The sequence below is a fragment of the Martes martes genome, assembly GCF_963455335.1.
Source record: "Martes martes genome assembly, chromosome: 5".
In the NCBI taxonomy this organism is placed as follows: domain Eukaryota; kingdom Metazoa; phylum Chordata; class Mammalia; order Carnivora; family Mustelidae; genus Martes; species Martes martes.
In genome coordinates this window covers 100,732,755-100,754,004 of record NC_137892.1, presented here as the reverse complement: position 1 = coordinate 100,754,004, position 21,250 = coordinate 100,732,755, and the positions used below count along the sequence as shown (strand labels likewise).

General features: G+C 48.9%; 1 protein-coding gene across 1 annotated transcript in view; it reads right to left on the bottom strand.

The window, feature by feature from the left end:
* Window positions 1-11,296: 11,296 nt before the first annotated feature.
* MARCHF3 (membrane associated ring-CH-type finger 3) overlaps window positions 11,297-21,250 on the bottom strand; it is a 135,838-nt gene continuing 125,884 nt past the window's right edge. Inside the window, exons 4-5 of the mRNA XM_080804267.1 lie at window positions 18,122-18,331; window positions 11,297-11,715 (exon numbers count right to left, since the gene is read on the bottom strand). Coding sequence (XP_080660393.1) covers window positions 11,557-11,715; window positions 18,122-18,331 — 369 coding nt within the window. The 3' untranslated portion in view covers window positions 11,297-11,556. The remainder of the gene's footprint in view (window positions 11,716-18,121; window positions 18,332-21,250) is intronic.

Below are 21,250 nucleotides of genomic sequence, written 5' to 3'. Positions count from 1 at the left end.
GCCAGTAGCCCCAAGGTGCTGAGAGGCCCTGCGGAGGGTGGGCTCTGAGTGGTGTCTGTGGACGTCACCAGACGCCATGCACCGCTCAGCTGCAGAACTCGAAGCCTCAAACACAGCTGACCCCACCTTTACTAGGCAGGGGAAGGAAAGGAAGGCGAGTGGTGGGAAAAGCCCAGTGGCATTTTTGAGTTCAAAATGGATTTTTATATGCTAGCGAAGTTAATTGCAAATGGCCCGAAAGCCAGTTTGGGCTTCTAGACTGTTCCAGTCTTTTCAAAGGGCAGGAAAACATAGTTCTAATTGTCACTCTGTACAAGTAATACCCCTCGCCCGTTGTTGGGGGTGTCATCGAGCCTCCATGGATGGCACTGCTGGGGCAGTGGGGGACGCTCTGCAGAGACCCCCTCATAGCAGCACCCAGGCATTTTCTCACACAAATCTCAAGACTGGCTTTGAAAAATCCTAACGTCAGCAGCCTTTAGGCCCTGTCTGAGAATAAAACGCACTTCTTATGTCTACTCAGTGTTTCTTATTTGCAGCTGGGTTGCAAGTCCCAGCTGCCTCCTTTCTGTGAGTGCAGGGGGAAGTGGGGAGCCTGCAGTTAGCTTCATACGGGGCATGCCCATGGGGCCCCATCCTGTCGCGCCAAGCATATCACTGCCCGAGCAAACACAGGGTCCCTAGGAGTCAGGGAGCCAGACAGGGTGACCCCGAATGTCCGAACAAGAAAAGACCTAACTCCAATGTCGTCGTTTTTCTTTCCGGGGCATCGAGCCCAGATCCCTGCTCTACAAAGCAGAGGTGAAGTAGCTGAATGGAGCTGGGGCACCAGAGCTGAGGGTGGGAGGCTCCTTCCGTGCCCTGTCCCCATAGCAACTCTAGGGCTCCCAGAAGGACTTTTCAGGAATTGCTGGTAGCAGACAGAATGGCGGACTTACCCTGACTTTTGGCTCCCTTCCCCTCCTTACCCCCTCAGCCCCGGAAGTGCTGAAGCAGTGGGAGGATGGGTGGTGAATCTGATGGAGCACTGGGGCTAAAGAAGGTGTGGGGGCAAGAAGGCCAGCTGCCACCGCTGGGGGATGGCTGGGGTGTCATGTCCTCTCCTCTCTCCCGGATCACATCCCAGAAAGCACAGAAGGGCAGTGCCAGCCCACTGCCCCCAGGTCGGGGGCTGACACCAGGGCTGCTTCGCATCCGTGATGGGGTAGGTGCTGGGACTACAGGGCCAGCTGCCCTGCCAGCCACATGGAGTTCCCTCTTCCGTGCTCGGAAGGCAAGTGACTCCCAATCCAGGCAAGTCAAAACAGTGAAAATCCATGCCTGAGAACACGGTGATGGGGACAGAGGTGTAAGGGTGCTCCCTGAGGAGCACGGTCACTTGCCAGGGTGGGGCAGGTGGAGAGATGTTGAGTCCCACGGCAGCTCAGAGCATCTCCCACACTGGCCGCTGACCCTCCGGGATTTAGCTCCCCTCGCTGTGGGTGCTCTTTAGAAGCCAAGGGGGTAGATGCGCAAGAGGACATGGGATCCCAGGAAAAAATAATAAGAGATGAAATAAGGTGGTAGAATTCTGACCCAAGATTACCGTACAATAAATGTAAATGGATCTGAGCACCTGGGTGGCTCAGTAGGCTAAGTGTCTGCCTTTGGCTCAGGTCATGATCTCAGGGTCCTGGGATCGAGTCCAGCATCGGGCTCTCTGCTCACCAGGGAACCTGCTTCTCCCTCTCCCTCTGCCCTTCCCTCCGCTTGTGCGTGCTTTCTCTCAAATAAACAAAATGTTTAAAAAAATGTGAATGGATAAACTCACTAATTCAAAGATAAGAGATTTTCAGATTTAAAAAAATATTTGGCAGTATATTGTCTACAGGAGGCATAAAGCAATACAGAAATGTTTAATATTAATTTAGAGAAAAAAGAATTTAAAATGTCAAGGTGGACAAAGGCAATATTAGAATATTGTACTTTGGTAGGAGGAACAATCTATTAAGAAGAGATAATGATAAAGATAAATCTGTAAATATTGCCACATATATCTAAGGTGGCTATCAACAGGATTAAGAGGAGAAATAAATAAATCTGCAGTTGTAATCAGAAAGGTTCTATGCCCTTCTAAGAAACGGACAGACCAAGGGTGGAAAAAAAGCAAAATTAGGAAGACAGATGTAAACAACTAACACACCGTAGATTATTTATTTATATACACATATTTATATACACATTTACAAAAATCAACTATGTACTAAGCCACAAAAAATGCCACAATTTCAAAGAATCATCATCATTGAAGCCATAGTTCTTTGGCCATAATGTAGTAGTAACTGAAATACAAAACAAAAAAAGAATACTCCTCACCCCATGCTTGTTTGCTGAAAGGCATTTAGTAGTGACTATCTACTATATCATTAGTAGTGATTGTCTGGGGGGTAAAGAAAGGAACACAAGAGAAATTAAAAAATACTTAAAACTGGGGGCTCCTGGTTGGCTGTCAGTGAAGCGTCTGCCTTTGGCTCAGGTCATGATCTCGGGGTCCTGGGATCAAGTCCTGCATCGGGCTCCTTGCTCAGTGGGGAGCCTGATATCCCTCTCTCTCTGCCTGCTACTCCCCGTTTGTGCTCTCTCTTTCTCTCACTCACTCTCTCAAATAAAAATCTTTAAAAAAGACAAATTTATCTTCTAAAAAAATACTTAGAACGGAAATTTAAACATTGAAAATATCCAAAAATTCTGGGAAAGTAGTACCTCCAGGAGAATTTATAGCTTTAAATCATTTATCCAAAAACAAAGACAAAAAGACTGAAACAAGAGGGAATTAAAACACAAAAGAAGGAAGGCCTTAATGGTAAGGCTAAACTCAAGGAAGCGGAGGACAAAAAGGATAAGAGAAAGAGAAGATTAAGCAAATTCTAAACTTATTCTTTGAAAAGTTGAATGAAATGCACTATTAATTCAGATTGGTTAAGGAACGTCTGGGTGGCTCATTCGATTAAGCATCTGACTCTTGATCTTGGCTCAGGTCTTGCTGTTAGGGTCATGAGTTCAAGCCCCGTGTAGGGCTCCATGTTAGGTGCAGAGCCTGCCTGAAAATAACAACAAGGATCAAACTGGCTAGCAAAAGAGTGAAAAAGAAGGTAGAGATAAAACATATTGAATGAAGAAGGAAGTCGGAAGGGACTGAGTGAAGGTTTGGGCCATCCACAGGCTTCACCAGAGTCTGATTGGCATGAGGTGGATGTCCCCACAGAGGGTGGCCTGGCGTGGCATGTCAGAGCTGGAGAAAGGAGAAGGGGACATCTCCACAGGGACGGGGATGTCTGTAGAGATGAGAGACTCATTACTTGCAGAGAGATGGATTATGTAGGTAAATAAAGGGCAAAAGCCAGGTTTCACCTGGTAGGGGAGGCAGCTATAAATATGGCAATGGAAAAATGAGGTTTAACTCTGTGGCATTGGATTGGAACCGGTGATGTTGGTGTGAACTCTTCATTTTCAATATAAATAGAGAGAGGGATACGCCAAATAATAAGTAAGATTGATCTAGGACTGAAAGGATGGTTTAACAATAGCATGTCTTACTGCACGGATAAAAGTAGAAATTCACAGAAATTTCTCAATTTTTTCAATTTTCTCAAACTGGTAATTATATTTAATTATTACTACTAATTCAATTTGGTGTATTTTTAAAAAGATGTATTTATTTGAGAGAGAGAAAACATGCATGCACACGTGCCCACATGAGGGGTAGGGGCAGAAGGAGAGAATCTCAAGCAGACTCTATGCTGAATGTGGAGCCTGATGTGGGGCTTGATCTTATGACCCTGAGATCATGTCTTGAGCCGAAATCAGGAGTCAGACACTTAAAGGACTGAGCCACCCTGGTGCCCCTCAATTTGGTATTTTTTTAAAAAAATATTTTATTTATTTATTTGACAGACAGAGATCACAAGTAGGCAGAGCGGCAGGCAGAGAGAGAAGAGGAAGCAGACTCCCTGCTGAGCAGAGAGCCTGATGCGGGGCTCAATCCCAGGACTCTGGGATCATGACCTGAGCTGAAGGCAGAGGCTTTAACCCACTGAGCCAGGCATCCCAATTTGGTATTTAAAATAATGATGTAAAAACTCACAAAATACTAGAAGTAAAAGGAAACAGAAACTCAACAAGATTATATAAGAAAAATGTATAGCGAATATCCATGGTAGAGAAACTCTGACCCCTTGTTAAAACAGGGAACCCACCAAGCAAGCCTACTCTCGTGGCTGCCTTGGGAGAGTCAGAGAGGCCCGGTGTTGCACCAGACCAGGAAAGAGCAGGCTTAGAAAGGAATCCGCAGCCTTTAAGAACTAAAACAGGGTGCAGCAAAGGTGTTAGTGCAGGGTAACAAGTGTTCTTATACCAGTGCTAGCCAACGAGAAAATGGAATAGAAAATAAGATACCATTTACAATAACAACACAACTATAAGGTATTTAGGAATTAAACTAGCAAGGGACACAAGAATGTTATTGACAATGATTAAAACTCTATTTCAGGACACCAAGAACACTTAAATAAACGGTGGTATGCTATTTTCATCATATGGGATTGCCAAAAATTATAAAGAGGGCAATTTTCGTGAAATTAATGTATAAGTTCACTACAATTCCAATCAAAATTCCATCAGGACCTTTTAAACGAGTTAACAAAAACTGTTCTAAAATTTATGCACAAGAATTAAAAGCTGTCTATAAATAACTGAGTCAGTTTTGAAAAAAAAAAAAAAGTAGAGCGAAATTGGCAGGGGATAGGGTTGCTCATTCCATTACATCCCGAAAGTCGGGATGAAGCCTCAGTGGGAAAAACAGCGAGGTGATGCAGGGACACAGATGGAAACTGCAGAAACAGATCCATGTCTACAGGGAGCTGGGCATAGGACACAGGGGACAGCACCTGTGAATGACGGGAGGGGAGACTGTTTCGTAGACAGTGATGGAAAATTTAGGGAGATGAAGTTGGATCCCTGTCTTATGTCATGGGCACAGGTGCATTCCAGATAGATCCAAAGCCTAAGGGGGGATACATGAAACTATAGAGACTTGTCTATATGGTTTGGGCATGAAAAAGGACTTCTTACATTTCAATAAGACTCCCCCACCCCATCAGAGCACCTGACATCAACCAGATTTGGCAAAGTACAACCGAAGGATTTCTGTTCAACAAAGAACACCATGGACACAGTTAAGAGGATATTGATTCAAAAACAAATGGCGGCTCATTAAGCTGATGTGAGAAACTAAGGAGGAAAGATCTCCAATCCAGGAGGAACAATGAGAAGTCTACGTTTGCACAGATATGAATAATGTCAGATTGGCCAAAAATGAACAAATACAGAACAGCTAATGGAGAAAGGGCAAAACTCAGCCACCAAGGGGCGTGTCTAACATGGTGCCATCCTTCTGGAGAACCATACAAACAGTGAAGTTAACTATATCAACGTCCTATAGTCAGGCATTCCCACTCATGGATGCTCATCTAGAGGATCCTTCCAGTGGGTGGGTGTCCGTCAGGGTCCTGTTGGCTGGGTCAGAGAGTGGGAGGTAACATGAAGGGAACAGAGAAGTGAAATGGAATCCCAAGCATTGTTAGGAGCAGGGACCCAGACACATAAGCAGGACATAGATCTTAAAAATGTAGTGTTAGGTGTGGGGGTGGGGTGGGAGGGAAAGAATGAGATTTATAGCATAATCACTTTCTAAAAAAAGATGTATTAATTGATTTGAGAGAGAGTGAGCACGTGCATGCACAGAGGGGAGGGGCAGAGGGAGACGGAGAGGGAAACTCAGGCAGACTCTGTGCTGAGCCTGAAACCTGAGCACGCGCTTGATCCCATGACCCTGAGATCAGGAATTGAGCCAAAGCCAAGAGTCCCATGCACTTAACTGACTACACCACCTAGGCGCCCCTAGCATAATCACTTTTATGTAAATTAACATATCTGCTCACAAAACAGTATGTTTTGCAAATATATATATATATAAAATCTCAGGAAGGGTGGAGATGAGAGTGGACGAAGGGGTAACTACTGAAAGTAGAAGTTGAGAGGCATCCTAGCATAGTGGCTGAGGGCATGGACTCCAGAGCCTGGGTCAGAATCCCAGGTCTGTCCCTTACTAGTTCTGTTACTTTGGGCAAGTCACTTAACCTCTGAGGTTAAGCTTCCCCATGGTTGAAAAGGGTCTGGTAGCTAATCCGCAAAACAGCCCCAAACAAGTCCGCCCCTCCCATCGGGGGGCGGGGACTTGTAACTGCTTTGACCAGTAGGATGTGAGGAAGGGACCCCTGGCCCTTCTAAGCCCAGGCATTGTGCAGGACAGAAGCTTCTTCCCTCTTGGAATCCTGAGCTGCCATGGGAAGAGAGGGGCCCTTGAAGCCAAGATGCCAGGTGGAGACACAAGGCCACGGGAGGAGCACTTGGCCCACCTGAGTGTCTGAGACAGCCAAGTGCGACCAGACTGCCTACGGACGGCCCAGCTGAGCCCTAGCCAACCCATGGAACAGGGAAATGCAGGGAAATGGTTGCTTTAGAGCGCCAAATTTTGGGGTCGCGGTGAGGATCCCCAGAGGTCATTTTAAAAGTGCCGCCTAGCATGTGACTCCTGGGAAGAGCTGGCTGTGTGTGTGTACTCGTGGAATAAAGCAGAAGAAGGACCCATAGAGGCTGATGGTGATAGAAGTTGTCATGCAGGGTTAACTCTGTTCTTTGCATCTGGTATTCACAAATACGATCAATAAAACCTTTGACGGGGTCCCTATATTCACTTTCTAAATTAGGTGGCTTTGGATCCAGTAGGTGAAAAGTCATGTCCAAAAAGGAGAGTTTCTCAAAAGAAGCCGGGCTCCGCGGCTGATCTCCTTGTATTGTCTTTGTGCGTAGACTTCAGAGCCTCTGAGAAGGCGCTAGATGGATGAGCTCCGTGACTCACGAGTCCCTCATTTCTGGGAATACAGACAACTGATAGACTATATTTGTTTTCCTCTGTAGCACTAGATCCAGAACTGGCAAAAAAAAAAAAAATTTTTTTTTTTTAATCTGTGATGAATTCTCAATTAGCCATAGGCTCCAGTGTCAGGAAATGGAGGAGTAACTGAAAGCAACGCCTGATTCAAAGATCTCAATCAAGTCAGTAATTTCAACCTCCAGAAGGATCTCTTACTGTTCTCTTTATTCCAAGCACAGTATGCTTAATAAATATCTGTTGATTATTTAAAATCAGTCCCCCTTCTTTTTGAAAAGGATTTTAAACTATGTGTGTATGGTCCTTCAAATCATTTATTAAAGTTGTTTGTCAGAACCCAAGCTGGGGCAGAATAACAGACATCAGCCATGGTGAGTGGAAGGAAGGGGAGGGAGGGGCCCAGCCACTCACGCATCCACTCCTGGGAGCAAAGCCTTAGGAATCTTAGAGGGATTGTCTGAAGCAGGCATTGCCCGCATCTTACAGAGGCAAAAAACTGAGGCTTGGACAGGTGGGCTCCCTTGTCCAGTGCAGAGCCAAGCTCAAGCCCAGGTCGCCTGACTCATGGCTCGTTCTCTCCCACGCTATGGCACTGGGAAGCAGGGAGACGGGATCGCCCTACAACAGCTGAACGACAAGGGGAAGGCAGTAAACCCCTCGGCGTGGAGAGCTTTGTAAAGCCAAGAAAGGGGGACTGTAGAACATGCTGGTCTGTGCATTTCTGCCCGTGCATTCTGACGCATTTTGGGGTGGGTGTGCAACTGCCTAGCCATTGCCTTGGAGTGCCCATTTCTCCTCACTCCAAACCTCAGAAGCCCCAGGTCTCATGCAGTAGCCTGCCAGTCCGTAGACCCTCCCCATGCTTGGCCAGGAGGGATGGTGTCTAGCCAGGTGCGTCTGGGTCCCCACCTCTAGTCCTAAAATAATCCCGAGCCCCGTTCCCTATCCACAGGCCCACCTCCTCACCCCTGAATGGCTTCAGAATCACAACCTACGTATCACCTCCAGCCCTAGGGCTTAGAGCTGTGTGGTTCATCTTCTGGTAGCTTCAGGGAACATTCTGGATCAGAGAGGAAAGGAAGCATGTGCTGATTTCCTTTCCAAGGTGTCTTCTCCCTGGTGAGAGCAGACTGAGGGCGAAGTTTCTGTGCAGGTCATGCAGCTCCATCACCTGGGCAATGTGTCAGGGAAGGCGGAGACAGACCTGGGCTGCCGAGAAGGTGCCAGGAGGGGAACAAAGAGGCCACAAGGAGGCCTGGGGAGGATGTGGAGCCTCCAGCTGGCCACCAGCCAAAGTACAGGGAGGCAGGCTACTATTTTACTTTCCTTTCCCCCTTTGGCTCCTTCGTGCCCGCAGATGTGTTACTTCCACTAAAGATGATGTAACTGTGAGGACAGCCCAGCAGAGAGGGACAGGCCATGGCGCTCAGGCACAGGGAAGGGGGGCCAGGCCATGAAAGGCAAGTACAAGTCACTTCCAAGTCATGCCATTTATTTTGCCTTTATTGGATTTTTCTAGCTCATCTGAGCTTCTGCTCCGTTCTCTGGGCTGTAGAATTTGTGCAAACATTCCGGGTTCTCTGGAACCCCCAGATAAGAACATAGAAACACGTGTGTGTGAGGGGGCGCACGCACACACACACACACACACACACACACACACACACACTCACAGGGTAGGCCAAGAGCTCTCTGGACTTGTTTCACTTGTCCCTTTCCCCCTCTGGCTTCTCGGCCACATGTATTTGTCTCTACCAAATAGCCTCAGGACAAATGGCGAGGAAAGGATCTGGCCAGGAGCGTGGAAAAGCAGGCTGTTGAAGGAGTCAATGGAAGGGAAGCAGCGAACCCCCAGCATCCTTTACCTGCCCCTCCTTGTTCCTTTCCCTGCTTCGTTCTTGAGTTTTCAAAAAGGAAGAAGCAGAGGAAGAGTTCAAGCCTGGCTGAGCCACTGGTGACCTGTGCGGCGCCTGTCAGCAGTTAGCAAGAGGTACCCTTCTTTTACGCCAGGTGCAGCCTGGCTTGGCGACAGACCCAGAGCTGGGACTGTCGCCCCTGCCCATCCCCTGCCTCTTGGCTGGTGCCTTGTGCTGCACGCTCTGTAGTTCCTTGCTTTCCCTAGCCTTGAACAACGTCAGGGCTAAAGCTCCAAGAAGCGATGAAGAACTTCATCAGCATCTCAGATGGGTCCTGGTGCTGTTAGAGCCCAGAGTCTCGCAGGAGGAAGAGCTGAGTTGGTGGCCTGGAAAGGGAGGCACCCATGCTGCTCTTGGCTGCCTGATTGTCCTGCACTCCCCACCCCAGGCGACTGACTTCTTGCATGTGGGCTCTGCTTTATTTCCCAGGGTGGGGATGCAAATACGGGGGAAAGAGCTACGGCACAGACCTAGTACCGATGTGCCCACCTTTGCTGCGCAGGGCCCCACAGAGCTGCTGGGCCCCTGTCAGCCTTTGATAATTTGAGTCACTATGTCTCATCACATGAACCCGAACAGCAGGATTTCCCTGCAGCCAGCTCAACAGGAAATGATCCCGGGGATCTCCCACTTGCTTCATTCATGGAAGAGGATGGGAGAATAGAGGTTACGGTCCTCTCCTGAATGCTCGTGCCATTCCACTGGGAGGGGTCGCCCGTGAACCTGACAGCTCAGAGACTGAGGCTGGGTAGATGTTATTTATCCCCTCTACGGCAGGGCTGTCGTTCACCAGCGACCAAGTTGGACTCCTGGCTCTGGAAATGTAATGTGTGACAGCTGTGTGCAGCCAGTGGTGTCCAGCATTTTAAAAAGGTCAATTAAGAAACGGTGGATGGTGGTGCGGCTAATGACAGCCTGGAGGGGCGAACGGGGCCGAGGAAACAGAAGGGCTCAGGCGTCTATTACCGGAGCCAGTGTCGAAGGGAAGCGTGGCGGGCGGGAATCTATTGTCATCAGCCATAAAGCACATCTGAGTGTTACAGCAGAGCGCGGTCCAGCTGTTCCCCTCCCCACGTGGTGCAGGGGGCAGTCTGTGAGTGGGGGGCTCGGCAGGCAGAGGTGACACCTGCGTCAGACGGAAATCATTACCCTCCTCGCTGCCTGCTCCTCTGCACTTTCCACTCTCCCACTTGGGAAGCAGAAGGCAGACGCTAGAGTGATACTCAGAATGTGGGTCATGTTCTAGAAATCCATATTTTAAGCATTCCCCAATGCTGGGCTCCGCCTTTTCCTCCTGGGCGTGTAGGTGGGTGGCAGGGGACAGGCAGGGGAGCCGGCAAGGGCTTCCTCAGATGACCCATGTGCCCCCTGGTTTCAGCAGGATGCAAATGCAGAGTGCAGGGTAGACCCTTTCCACTGTGATGGATAAAAGAGGGATATGAAGCCCTTAGGAGAAAGGTCTCTTTCAGCCTGTGACAGAATTGGCTCGTGGTTTGGGGAAGGCACTATGTGGGACTCATTTTTTTTTTTTTTTAAACCAGACAAAGGGGCTGTAGGCTGCTGGGACTAGCTTTTTGCCACATCTACCTGTCAAGCTAGAAATTCAATAGAGCAATGGGAATGCTAATTGATATGCAAAACAGGTCCAGGGTTCCTAGAAAAGTCTAATGATCCTCTGGTTCCTTGCGAATGCAGAATTAAGACATGAACTACATGGGATGGGAGTAAGAACACCAACATTTTTACTTGCTCTCTCTCTCTCTCTCCTTTTTTTTCCTATTAAAAAAATTCTTTGGGGAAACTTCACCAGTTTTATAATTCCCCCCCACCCCAAAAAGAACATTGCAATCAATGGGGTTTGTCTTTCACACACTGGATATTTATTATTAGAAAATAGTTTTTTATCAGCCGGCAATACCAAACAAGTTGAAAGGAGCGTGCTTCTCACCTTAATTTTTTTTCTCCTTAATGAAATTTAAATAAACAGCTCACTGTCAGGAGAGTCGCCACGCCTTTCTTTTTTTTTCCCCCTTTAAAAACGGAATAAACGAAGTTTAGTACAAAACGTCCTTCAGCTATGCCTTGCTCTGCAGTTGTTATGTTGTCCCCTTGAGTAAGAGAGAAGGAGGAGATGAAAAAAGACCACTCTGGTTATCAAATTACCCCAAAGAATCTACAGTAGAAACCGGGAAACAGATAAACTCACCCAAAACCAAACCAGTCCAAACCAAGAAACCAGTTGTAACATTGGCTTTTCCATGGTGATTATCATCTGACTTTAATATATATCTATATATATATATATATTTGAAATCGTAATAAAAAAGGAAGCATTGAATTGCATTTTTAGCAGGACAAGCTTCCTCATCTGTTACAGAGGTGTTCGGGAAATTTCATATAGTATCTGGTCAGTAAGCACGTTTGGCAGCTCAGCAAGTATCACGTGACTGCAGCATCCATGATTCCAAGTGATACGGTGTTTGCTTTTTTTGGGGCCGAGTCCATTGCTCGGGGCAAGGTGCTCCCACGGCTCTGGATGTCCCGAGACCCACGGCTTCAGGAAGGGTTTGGAGGTGGCTCAGTGCATGGCCCCAGTGCAGAAACTTCCAGAACCCCAAACAACGAGTCAGCAAACCAGCCACACGGACGTCAGACAATGGTCTCCTTTGAGTTCCTCTTGACAGAGTGGAGGCCCAGCAGGGACTGCTGGTTAGAAGGGACGCTGACAGACTTTGGGATGAGGAGAATCACTCTCTGATTGGTCCGACGCCATTCGTTGTACAATCGACAGTGGTACCTAAATGACACCTGAGGTCAGGAGAGGAAACACAAGGGAAGGTTTCAGGTCAGCAGAAGCTGATAATCAATCCAAGAAACAAACAGGTCATTGAAAACAGCTCCAAACAGCTGGTGGCAGTGAAGTGAGGCAGGCCTCTCGGGGCCGCACCACGCTGGCCGGCAGTTGAGTGTTGGCACCCACCGGAGGACACTCCTGTGTGAACACGGGCAGGGCTCCCGGGGGGCTTCCTTCCTTCCTCCTCAGAGTGGAAACAAGTAGGATACGAATAGGAAATGAAGTTCCTTCAGAGGCTGGATTTAGTTTGGGGATAGTAGTGTTTGGGTCCCAAAGCATCAGTTGTGAAGCGAATTGGCTACAGGCAGCGGGGTGGAGTGAGTACAGCGCTAGCCCTCACCCTGGGGGGTGGGACTTGAGCCATGTGTCTGTCTGGGCCTCCGCTTCCTCTCTGTTAAATGAGAGTGATGCTTGGGTGTCATGTTCGCTCCTGCAGGTTGGACACTGCACAATTCAACATTCAGACTGCCTATGACAGGAAGGGTACCCTTTGACTTGTGTCATGCACAACTCTTTCAACTGTACCAGCGGCCCCCAATAGGTGATCCCCAACTGCCTGCAGCTCCATCGTTCTACAGCTTCCAGTGGGGGAAGCTTTGGTGTGGGCACCAAGTCCCTGGATAAACTCCTCCTGAGCCTCAGCCTGGGGTAGGGTCTACTTCCCTGGGCTCCTGCAGTGCCTCGTGCCTACCTCAGCATGGCATCAAGTGCTTTGTCCGGCAGTGTATTTGTTTCTCTCACTCCCTGCTCCAGAAGCATCTCGACAGCAGGGTTTGGGCCATATTCATCACTGCATGCCCAGCGCCCATCATGTGCCTGGTGCTTAGGAAGTTACTGGGTAGAGTTTGCTGAATGAATAGCTACCTTACGCTTTCTGATTGCAACTCTGTTTCAGACCCTCTTCTATGATCTACAACATTATCAGCAGTAAACTGATGGCCAATGGTCACGTAACTGTGCCAGAGAGTTCTTGCTTCCCATGGAAATATCCTGGAATGAGACACATCTGTGGTTCATTTTGGAGCAGGCTGGCGTCTGGCCTGGATGGACTGCCCAGGAAATTCAGAGTCTGTACTTCTGAAGGTGCACGGACTGTCTTTAAAAACGGGGGAAGGTCCCGGTTTAAAAGTATCCAGATGACTAGGTAGGTGCTGGGAAGGAAGGTACCTGTGAACTTAGGCTAAGAGATGGCCTGGGATGGGCTGTTTAATCATGGGGGGTAGGTGCTGGGCTGACCCCAGGACAGGGTACATGGTGGTCAGAGAGAGGGCTGATCCCATGGTTGGAGCCCAGTATTTCTGGAAGCAGAAGAGGGCACAGGCCCTGGATCAGAAAGGGCTTACTGGTTCTCTGGCAGGATCATGAAATTCAAGGCCGCTAGCTTAAATTTCTGAGGCTAGAAAGCAGATGCCACAGGCCGAGTGCCAGAGAGATTTGGGTATGAAAATATAAGCTTTTAAACTCACACAGATGTGCTTTTCTCCAAAAGGCCCTGAACATGCCAAAGTGGATCAGGTTTGGGGTTTGTTTTTCCTCCCTAAGCTTGGTTCTCGATGCATCTATTCTGTCCTACTGCGGCTTGGTGCCGATGGCTGAGTGTGGGAGAGGCAGGTGGGGATGCCTTCTGCTCAGGGCCAAGAGCAGGGAGATGAGTTGAAGGCAGACTCGTATTAACGAGGAGCTGTGGCAGCTCAAAAAGACCAGAATCTGGAGATAGTCTACGAAAGCTGGGTTTCAAGTCAAGAGACCCTCATCTGTATGTTAAGGAGCTGTGCACGTGGGGCCTGGGTAAGCCAAGAAGTCGCTGTGGGAGCATGCACGGGATGCCTGCTCCAGCGCTCTCAGGCCCGGCACCCCAGGCCTGGATCCCCACTCTCTATCTAGTGGCTCTGTGACTCTGGGAGGTTGCTCTCCCCCCGCAAGCTTCAGTGTGTCGGCAAAATGTGAGGAGTGGTGTCTGAGAGTGCACAGAAAGCACTTAGCACCGTGCCTCACACACGGTCGTGTTCTCGGCCTGTTCTTTTTGATGTGTTAAATATAGAAAAGAAGACGGTTTTGTGATGCTCCTTCTTAGACACAGGAGAAGGGGGGATAAGAAAAAAACGTGCTAATTTCCCTTGCTCTCGACGTGGCCGTGGGTCAGCAGCAGGCTGTATCACTGGGGAGCTTGTTAGAACGTCGGAATTTGGGGCTCCACCCAGACCTAAGGAATCAGAGCATGCATTTTAACAAGATCCCCAGGTGATTTGCAGATCTGTTCAAGCCTGAGAAGCGCTGCTGCAGGCAACCCGGGGAGTCAACGACTTAGCAGGTCTCCTGGTTCCTTGGCCAGAAGGTGTGAAAATCAGCCCGCTCGTTCAGACAAACAGATGAGATCTTATTATACATTCATCTATCTTAATTGCCGTTAACCATCACAATCTGCAGGCAAATTCAGTCAATAAGAAGAAAGCGTCAGATGAAGAGGACTCCTTATTGGGAAAAATCAAGGAACTTGGGCCTAATGCAGATGGGACCCCAGGTTTGCAAATGCCCTTGGTTGATGCTGAGCCTGGGCCAGGAGCTCCAGGACACTCCCTTCCCACAGTGGAATAGAATAGGAAAAAAGGAAGTTTGACTTAGAGAACTAAAGAGGCAGCGAGGGAAGCAGAAACAAACCAAAAGGAAGCCAGGACAATTTTAACATTGGGAACTTAGTTTAGATATTTCTTAAATGTCCCTGGGGGCGGTGTGCAGAGGGAGGGAAGGAGAGAGAGAATCTGAAGCAGACTCCACGCCCAGCAGGGAACCTGACAGGAGACTCAATCTCATGACCTGAGATCCTGACCTGAGCCAAAATCAAGAGTTGACTCCTAACCAACTGAGCCACCCAGATGCTCCTTCAATGTCTGTGTTACGGAGAGAAGAGGAAGAAAGCATACAGGGCCACTATTCTAAAAATACTTCTTTTGGGGTGAATTTCTTGAGGTGTGTTCAGTTCTTCATCCAAAGGAGATTAACCTGCCGTGGGCAAGATCCTACAAAGAGTGGTGGTCACGTGGGCAGGGCAAGGAAGGATTATATCAGCAACTGCCTCTCCCTGTCAGGGAAGTGATGGGCTGTGGCCTAAGGTCCGCTGTAAAGTCACAGAAGAGTGTGGGAAATCTCGTCACCTATTTCTTATTCCGCACTTTCTCTCCAGATTGAGGCCTACTGATGGGGCCAGGGCCTTGTCTTCCCAGGAGAGGCCCAGCTCCTTGATCTCCAGCTGCACCGAGCAGGTGGGCTGTGAGAGCACACGGGCCGAGGAGCAGGACCGGACATGGGGTCACCCTCGATACCCTCGGGCTGCCATGGGCTGTGTGGGCTGTGGGTAAGCCAGCTCGCACACGGTAACCCTTGTCAGGCAGTGTCCTCCCGGAGGTCTCCCAACGTTATAAGGAGAATTCAGATGACTATACCCCGTGGGGCTGGGAATCAGCCAGAGGAAACAGATCGCTCATTCATTCCATCCAAAGCCTTAACCAGTTTCTGTGCCGGGTGCTGGCTGTTGCCTCGGTGATGCGGTGAACGTAGGCGCTCCCTGCGGGTCCCTGCAGCACAGCACCCCAGTCCCCCACCTGTCTGCGTTTGGCTCATTATAAGTGCCATGCTGGGTGACTTTCTAGCGCCGAGCGTGGACTCAGATGAAGTCTGTCCCTGGACCTCAGATGGTTTGTGATGTGGGCAGTGATAGTTCCATGGCACCCCACTCCGGGCTTGTGGTTTCCCAGAGGCAGGCTTCCCCACGGCAGGTTCCAAAACACCTTGTTCCTGAGGGGCGGCAGAGCCGGGCTCAGACTGCAGAGGCGCGACAAGGTGGCAGCGGGGCTGTGTCCCCCCCTTCCCAGCGCTGGCGAGGCCCTGCCAGGAAGGCTCCTCCGAGAGGCAGCCTGGCTGGGACTGACACGGTGTTTGTTTATCTAAGACATTTTCACAGCATATTCTCCGGAAGCCTGACAGCTTGTTTACAATGGGTTTCTGCCGGAGGGCACTTTCCAAGTGCTGTCAGCTCCTGAGTTACAGCTCCTGCCAGGGCCGCTCGGTACAGCATTTATCTGGGAGGGACTTAGCCCAGATCCAGTCACCTCGGGCTCAGGGGTGCTGCAGCGCCGTTTCCAGGGGAGAACGCCTTCCCCTCCCTCCAGCGGCTTTGCATCTTGTGGCCGGCTGAGTGTGCAGAGGAAGAAACCCTCATGCCTATTCTGGGGGCTCTGATAAACGTTTCCGAAGATACCCCACCTAGTCCTGCCGGTAGCCCAGTGACCCAGGGCTGTCACTGTTCCTCCACTATCTGTAAAGGGGAATGCTGATCAGAGAGGGTAAATACCCTGTTTAGAGTGACACAGCTCTTAGCATGCTAAATCTTGGGTTTGACCACAAGGTCTTTGGATTCTCATGCGTGTGCTTTTCACTACGGGGCACTGCCTCTCGGAAACTTTCTGGAATGAAGTATGTTCTCAGTCTCCTGAAAGAGCCCATTCCAGGGACCCTTCCTGCCCAAGCCCCCTTTCTTCTGAGATGGGAGGTGAAACAGGTTCACATCCGCTTTTCCGGGTGAAATCTTTCCCTTTCTTCCTTCCCCCGCTGCCTCTTCCTCTTTCATAATACATGAGCATATGCTTTACAAAGCAGGTTTTCCAAAAGGCCTTAAATTGGTTTGAAAGCCCAACAGTTAGGTTTACATCCTCAACCACCCTTCATCCTCCACACACATCTAAGAAAAATCGTAGACTAGCAAACCTGTAAACATGGTAAGAACTGACAGTTATTTTCCAGAGAACCTTCCTCGGGTGCTCTCTCCTTTCTGATGCCAAGGAGCAGGGAGGAACCTGGCGGGATGGGCATTCCTGTCACGCCCACTTTATGAATGAGGATGCCAAGGCTCAGAGATGTGAACTGACTTTTCCAAGCTGATGCAGTTGACCGGGCGTTAGTGCTAAAGGTGATTTGATTTCTTATTCTAAGAGTCTTATTCTTATTTTCTTCCCATTCCCACCACCTTGTGACTTCTGAGTCTGCCTCATTGCTTGACTCACAGTGAATCAGGACCCACTTGGGTAGCATAGACTTTAGAGGAGACACTCGCGCTTTGGCTGGTGGTGGGGTAGCATGAGGCTGGGAGCAGAATGCCTGACTTCACCGGGGGACTCAGAGAGAGTTGGAAGCATCAGAATGCTCCGTCTTTACCAAGACTGGAGCCATGTCCCTCTCACGGAGACAGACGGACTGTCTGTCTGAAAGCTCCTTCCCCGCCCCACCCCGAGAGAAGGTACAGAGCTGTAGCGTCACAGGACAGACAAGACAGAAATGACCTGGGCCAGGGGGAGGTTATGGTTGCCCTGGCAGCTGGTGGGACAGGGTTTGGAAGACAGAGCAGAGGAGCACGTGTGAGTGAGCGCTAGAAGCTTCCACATGCTGACCCCGTGCTACGGGATAAGAGAATGGTACGCTCTGGACAGGAAACACATACTAAGTAACCGTGGAACGTGCTCAGATTAGAAATGAGCAGGCACAGCAGAGTCGTGCCAGGAAGCAGGGCGCCCAGTTTCTGAAATGAGTCTAGCGGGTAGTGACTTTCTTCCCCGCAGGTCCCAGAGGAAAACAGAGAGTGAGATCAATGCTATGCCAACCTCTGCCCAAGCACTTAACTCTCTTCAGGAGTTAAGTGGGTGAAAAAAAACAGATGTGTTTAAGAATTCTCCCTCTTATACAGCAGACACGCTTATTTGGGAAACGGGTTTCTTTGGTGGCGGCTTCTCAGCTAGATAAATTAGTGTTTTTATGGGCTGCGGAGTCAATATCCCAACACACAGAATAACCATCAGGCAAAACACAGCTCCACGTCCAGCAAAGAATTTAGGCTGTGTCCAGGAGTAAGAAGAAAATAACCAGCCGGAGGATTCATGATCTGCCCAGGCGGTGACAGCAGCAGTGGCCAAGAGCATCATTCATGATCTGCTACAATCCCAGCAAAAGCGAGGCACATAAACCAGAGAAAGAAAACGCCATGCCCCGTCGCGGATGGCGTCCCAGAACCCTGGAGGAGGGGAATGTCTAGGGTGTGTGGCTTTGATTGATGGGCTCTCAGAAGCAGGAGCTTTTTCTTTCCTTGATCTGCTCTTCCCAGCAGCACACTGGGGAGGACACGTGTCTGCGCATGCACATCCACAAGCACACCCACACGGACCTCGAGCGAGGTACATACGCCCCGGCCAGCGCCTGCAGATCTGCCTTTCACCGGGCCAGGGGGCTGGGCTACGGCCGGGAGGGAAGGCTGTGCCTGCTGGCGGGTGGCCAGCTCTGGCTGCTCCAAGCCCCTGGTTCCTGGGCCATACTTACTAGTGTCCAAAAGAGGTAAATGGTGAAGAGTGCCACAGTGAGTGCAATCAGTCCGACAGCCTCCAGCCGACTACTAAAGTGCAGGTGGTCCACGGCGCCCCGCAGGCAGAGCCAGCCTGAGATGGTGGCCAGTGGCGTGATGAACAAGAAGCACACCATGTCTCCAAACAGAGTCCGCTTCTCATGCTGGGGGCCTGGGTTTCGGAGCCACTGCCAGGGAGATGGGGAGACAGAGAAAAGCAGTCACAGTTAGAGGCTGGCGTGGAGTGGAGACCCACTGCCCTCAAGGGTGTCTCTGTCTCCTGAAATGGGACACAGGTGCTTTGGACCTGTTCTGAGATCACAGGGAAGAGTTCAGGGCTCATTTCCACACCCCACTTCCCCAGGTAATAGTGATTCTTGATAATACTTTAATATGACAACAGTGATGAGGATCAAAATCGGAATTTTAAAAAGTGTCTTTGCTGTAGGCAGCCTGCTGTTTTTGAAAACAGTCAGAGGTTATTATATTGAACACTGACATTACGGGAAGATGGAAAGGATGGTATTTCCAGAAGGTAGTAGTTGAGACAGAAGTGCTGTCGTGGGGCCAGAGGCTTCCAGTGTCTTGGCCCTGGGAATGTCTGCAGGAAGGGGTTAACTTAGCAAGCTGGGTTTGCTCAAATTGTGCATGTTCCCCAGAAAGACCCATTTTCAAGTTTGGCTTTTTAGAGATGAGCTCTGAGTCCTTGAAGTATTTTGCCTTTTATGAGTGTCTCTGTATGCCTGCGGCCTTGGGCCATATGGTAAGAGTATAATGAAATCGTTTATTCCAACGATGTGATTTATGCTGAATACCTACCTTCACTGTGGGGGGCTGGAGTCTAGGGAGCTAAGGGCAGACACGCAGGTGCTCTATGCCTCTGTGACCGACCCCAGTGAACACCCTAGACACCAAGGCTTGGGGTGATAATGCCTGGTATGTGTTGTCACAAATTGTTGCCGGAAAAATTAAGCAGGTTTGGGTAACATTACTGGGAGAGGACACCTGGGAGCTCGTACCTGGTTCCTCCTGAACTTTACCCCCGGACCCTTTCCCTCTGCTGATCTGAATTGGCATCCTTTTGCTGTCTAACCACAAGGAAAAGAGCTTTTCTGATTCCTGTGAAGCCTTCCATGCAATCATGGACCCTAAGGGTGGTTTTAAATCCCCCAAAGATAGAGACTCATGTGACTCCATGAACTCAGTAATGCCCCTCCTTGCGTTAGGACCCTGACCCTACTTAGGATAGTCCCTGACATCTTAGTTGTGCTGCCCAATTTGGGGGCTGAACCAGCCCAACAAGGGTGGTGAAAACTTTGTGCTTGTTGAAAGACCAGCAGTGAGAATTCCTACAGGATGGGAAACACAGTTGCTGTGCTCCCACTTAGGCGAGCAGGTTTAGGCTGAACACCTGCTGAAATGTTTTCCATAATCCATTCTGTGAAGAGTCATGTTTATATATTGGTGTTGGTTCATGAAGGTAATGAGGCCTGGGGGCTTTTCTTCAGGTTAGCACGGGAACATGTCTCCAATGCTCCCATCTCGCTACCCCATGTAGTACTAGCTGAGCCCAAAGGGTCCAGAGGAGGGGCTCAAGCACAGTTGATGGGGTGGGAGTGGGAAGACACGCTGGCTGAGTCTGTCTTCCATCTTGTCCCATAAGCAAACGGCAGTTTTGCAGTGCTGTGGGCTGGCCCCTGAATGGGAGCATTATGGTCTACTGAGTAGGCACCCCAAGTGGCCAGGGCTGTAATTCCCACACAAACATTGGTGGGAGGGAAAAGGGCATGACAGGGGACACAGGAGTGGGTGATGCACAGTGGAGGGTGAAGGGAAGAGCATGTTCAAGGGCAGGAGGAAGAGACAGAAGAGCTGCGGAAAGGGCAACCAAGGTGAGGACAGAGCAGCAGAAGGGCCAGAAAAAGCCTCAGGAGTAGAGGAAGAGACGTGGCGGGGAGAGGCACAGAAGAGGTTTTCTGGGAGGTGCTCTGCCTTGAGTGTCTGGCTGAGGCAAACGTTAAATGACCCACAGTGCCCAGCACACTGCTTTCCAGGGTCACGCACCTTTCAAGTGTGCAGAGATGCTGAAGGAAAGCAACCTCAGCTCTAAAGTGGACCCGAGTAAAATAGATCACGGAGGGGTAAACAGAAATACAGCATTATAAAAATTTCACAGAAATACCTAAATGATCAAATGCAAAGGACAGTGACCCTGTCACGTGTTGTCATGTTACCCCACACATCTCAGCAGCTTCAAAGGAAATCAGTGAGCTCTTATTAACATTTTCTTGCCTAAATACTGGGACTATCGCTATGATCTGGAGAGCAGAAATTGGGCGTGATTCTCTTAATATTAAGGAGGCTCAGCAAGGTTAAATGATTGCTTCACGTGACTTAGGGGTCAAAGTGAGGAGGGGACTTGGATTCCTCTGCTCCTGCTCAGATGTCCTACCCACAGAGTATTCGAACAATATTAAAATTGCAAGACATTCAGAAATCCAGATCCTTAAACAATGTTGTCTGAATTGCAGCAAGCTGATTCCTTTTGCAGATTTTCACTGGAAACAGATCTGGAAGCCTGGCCTACTTTTCTCTGTGTCCTCACTTGCTGGAACATAGTAGATTCTCGATAAATATGCAACCAATGTACGCAGACAAGCTGACCTTCCTGGCAAAGACTTTCCCCAATTCCTTCTGCTGGAGAATTCTGAATACATTTTACGAAAATTAATTTAGTATTTTACTTATCTATGTGGCCCTTGACATTACCCAATGAAATGACTCAGATGTGGAAGGAGGTAATTACAAATCATTGCTTATCTCCATCCGGTGTAAGATAAATCACAAAGGCGAGATAGTATTACTACTGGTTCCCAGTTTCTCATTTTCTAATTGTTCATTGATTTTCTATATTCCTAAAAAATTTCCATGATCATCTAATATCTGGATTCTGCACATTATTAACTATATATATATAGATATAATATTTAAATATATTTAAGTATAATCAAGCACATATATCTAAATATTTAACATTTAAAATATTTAAATATATAAATAAAAATATTTATATATTTATTTTTGGCTTAGCTTACCCTTTATTTACT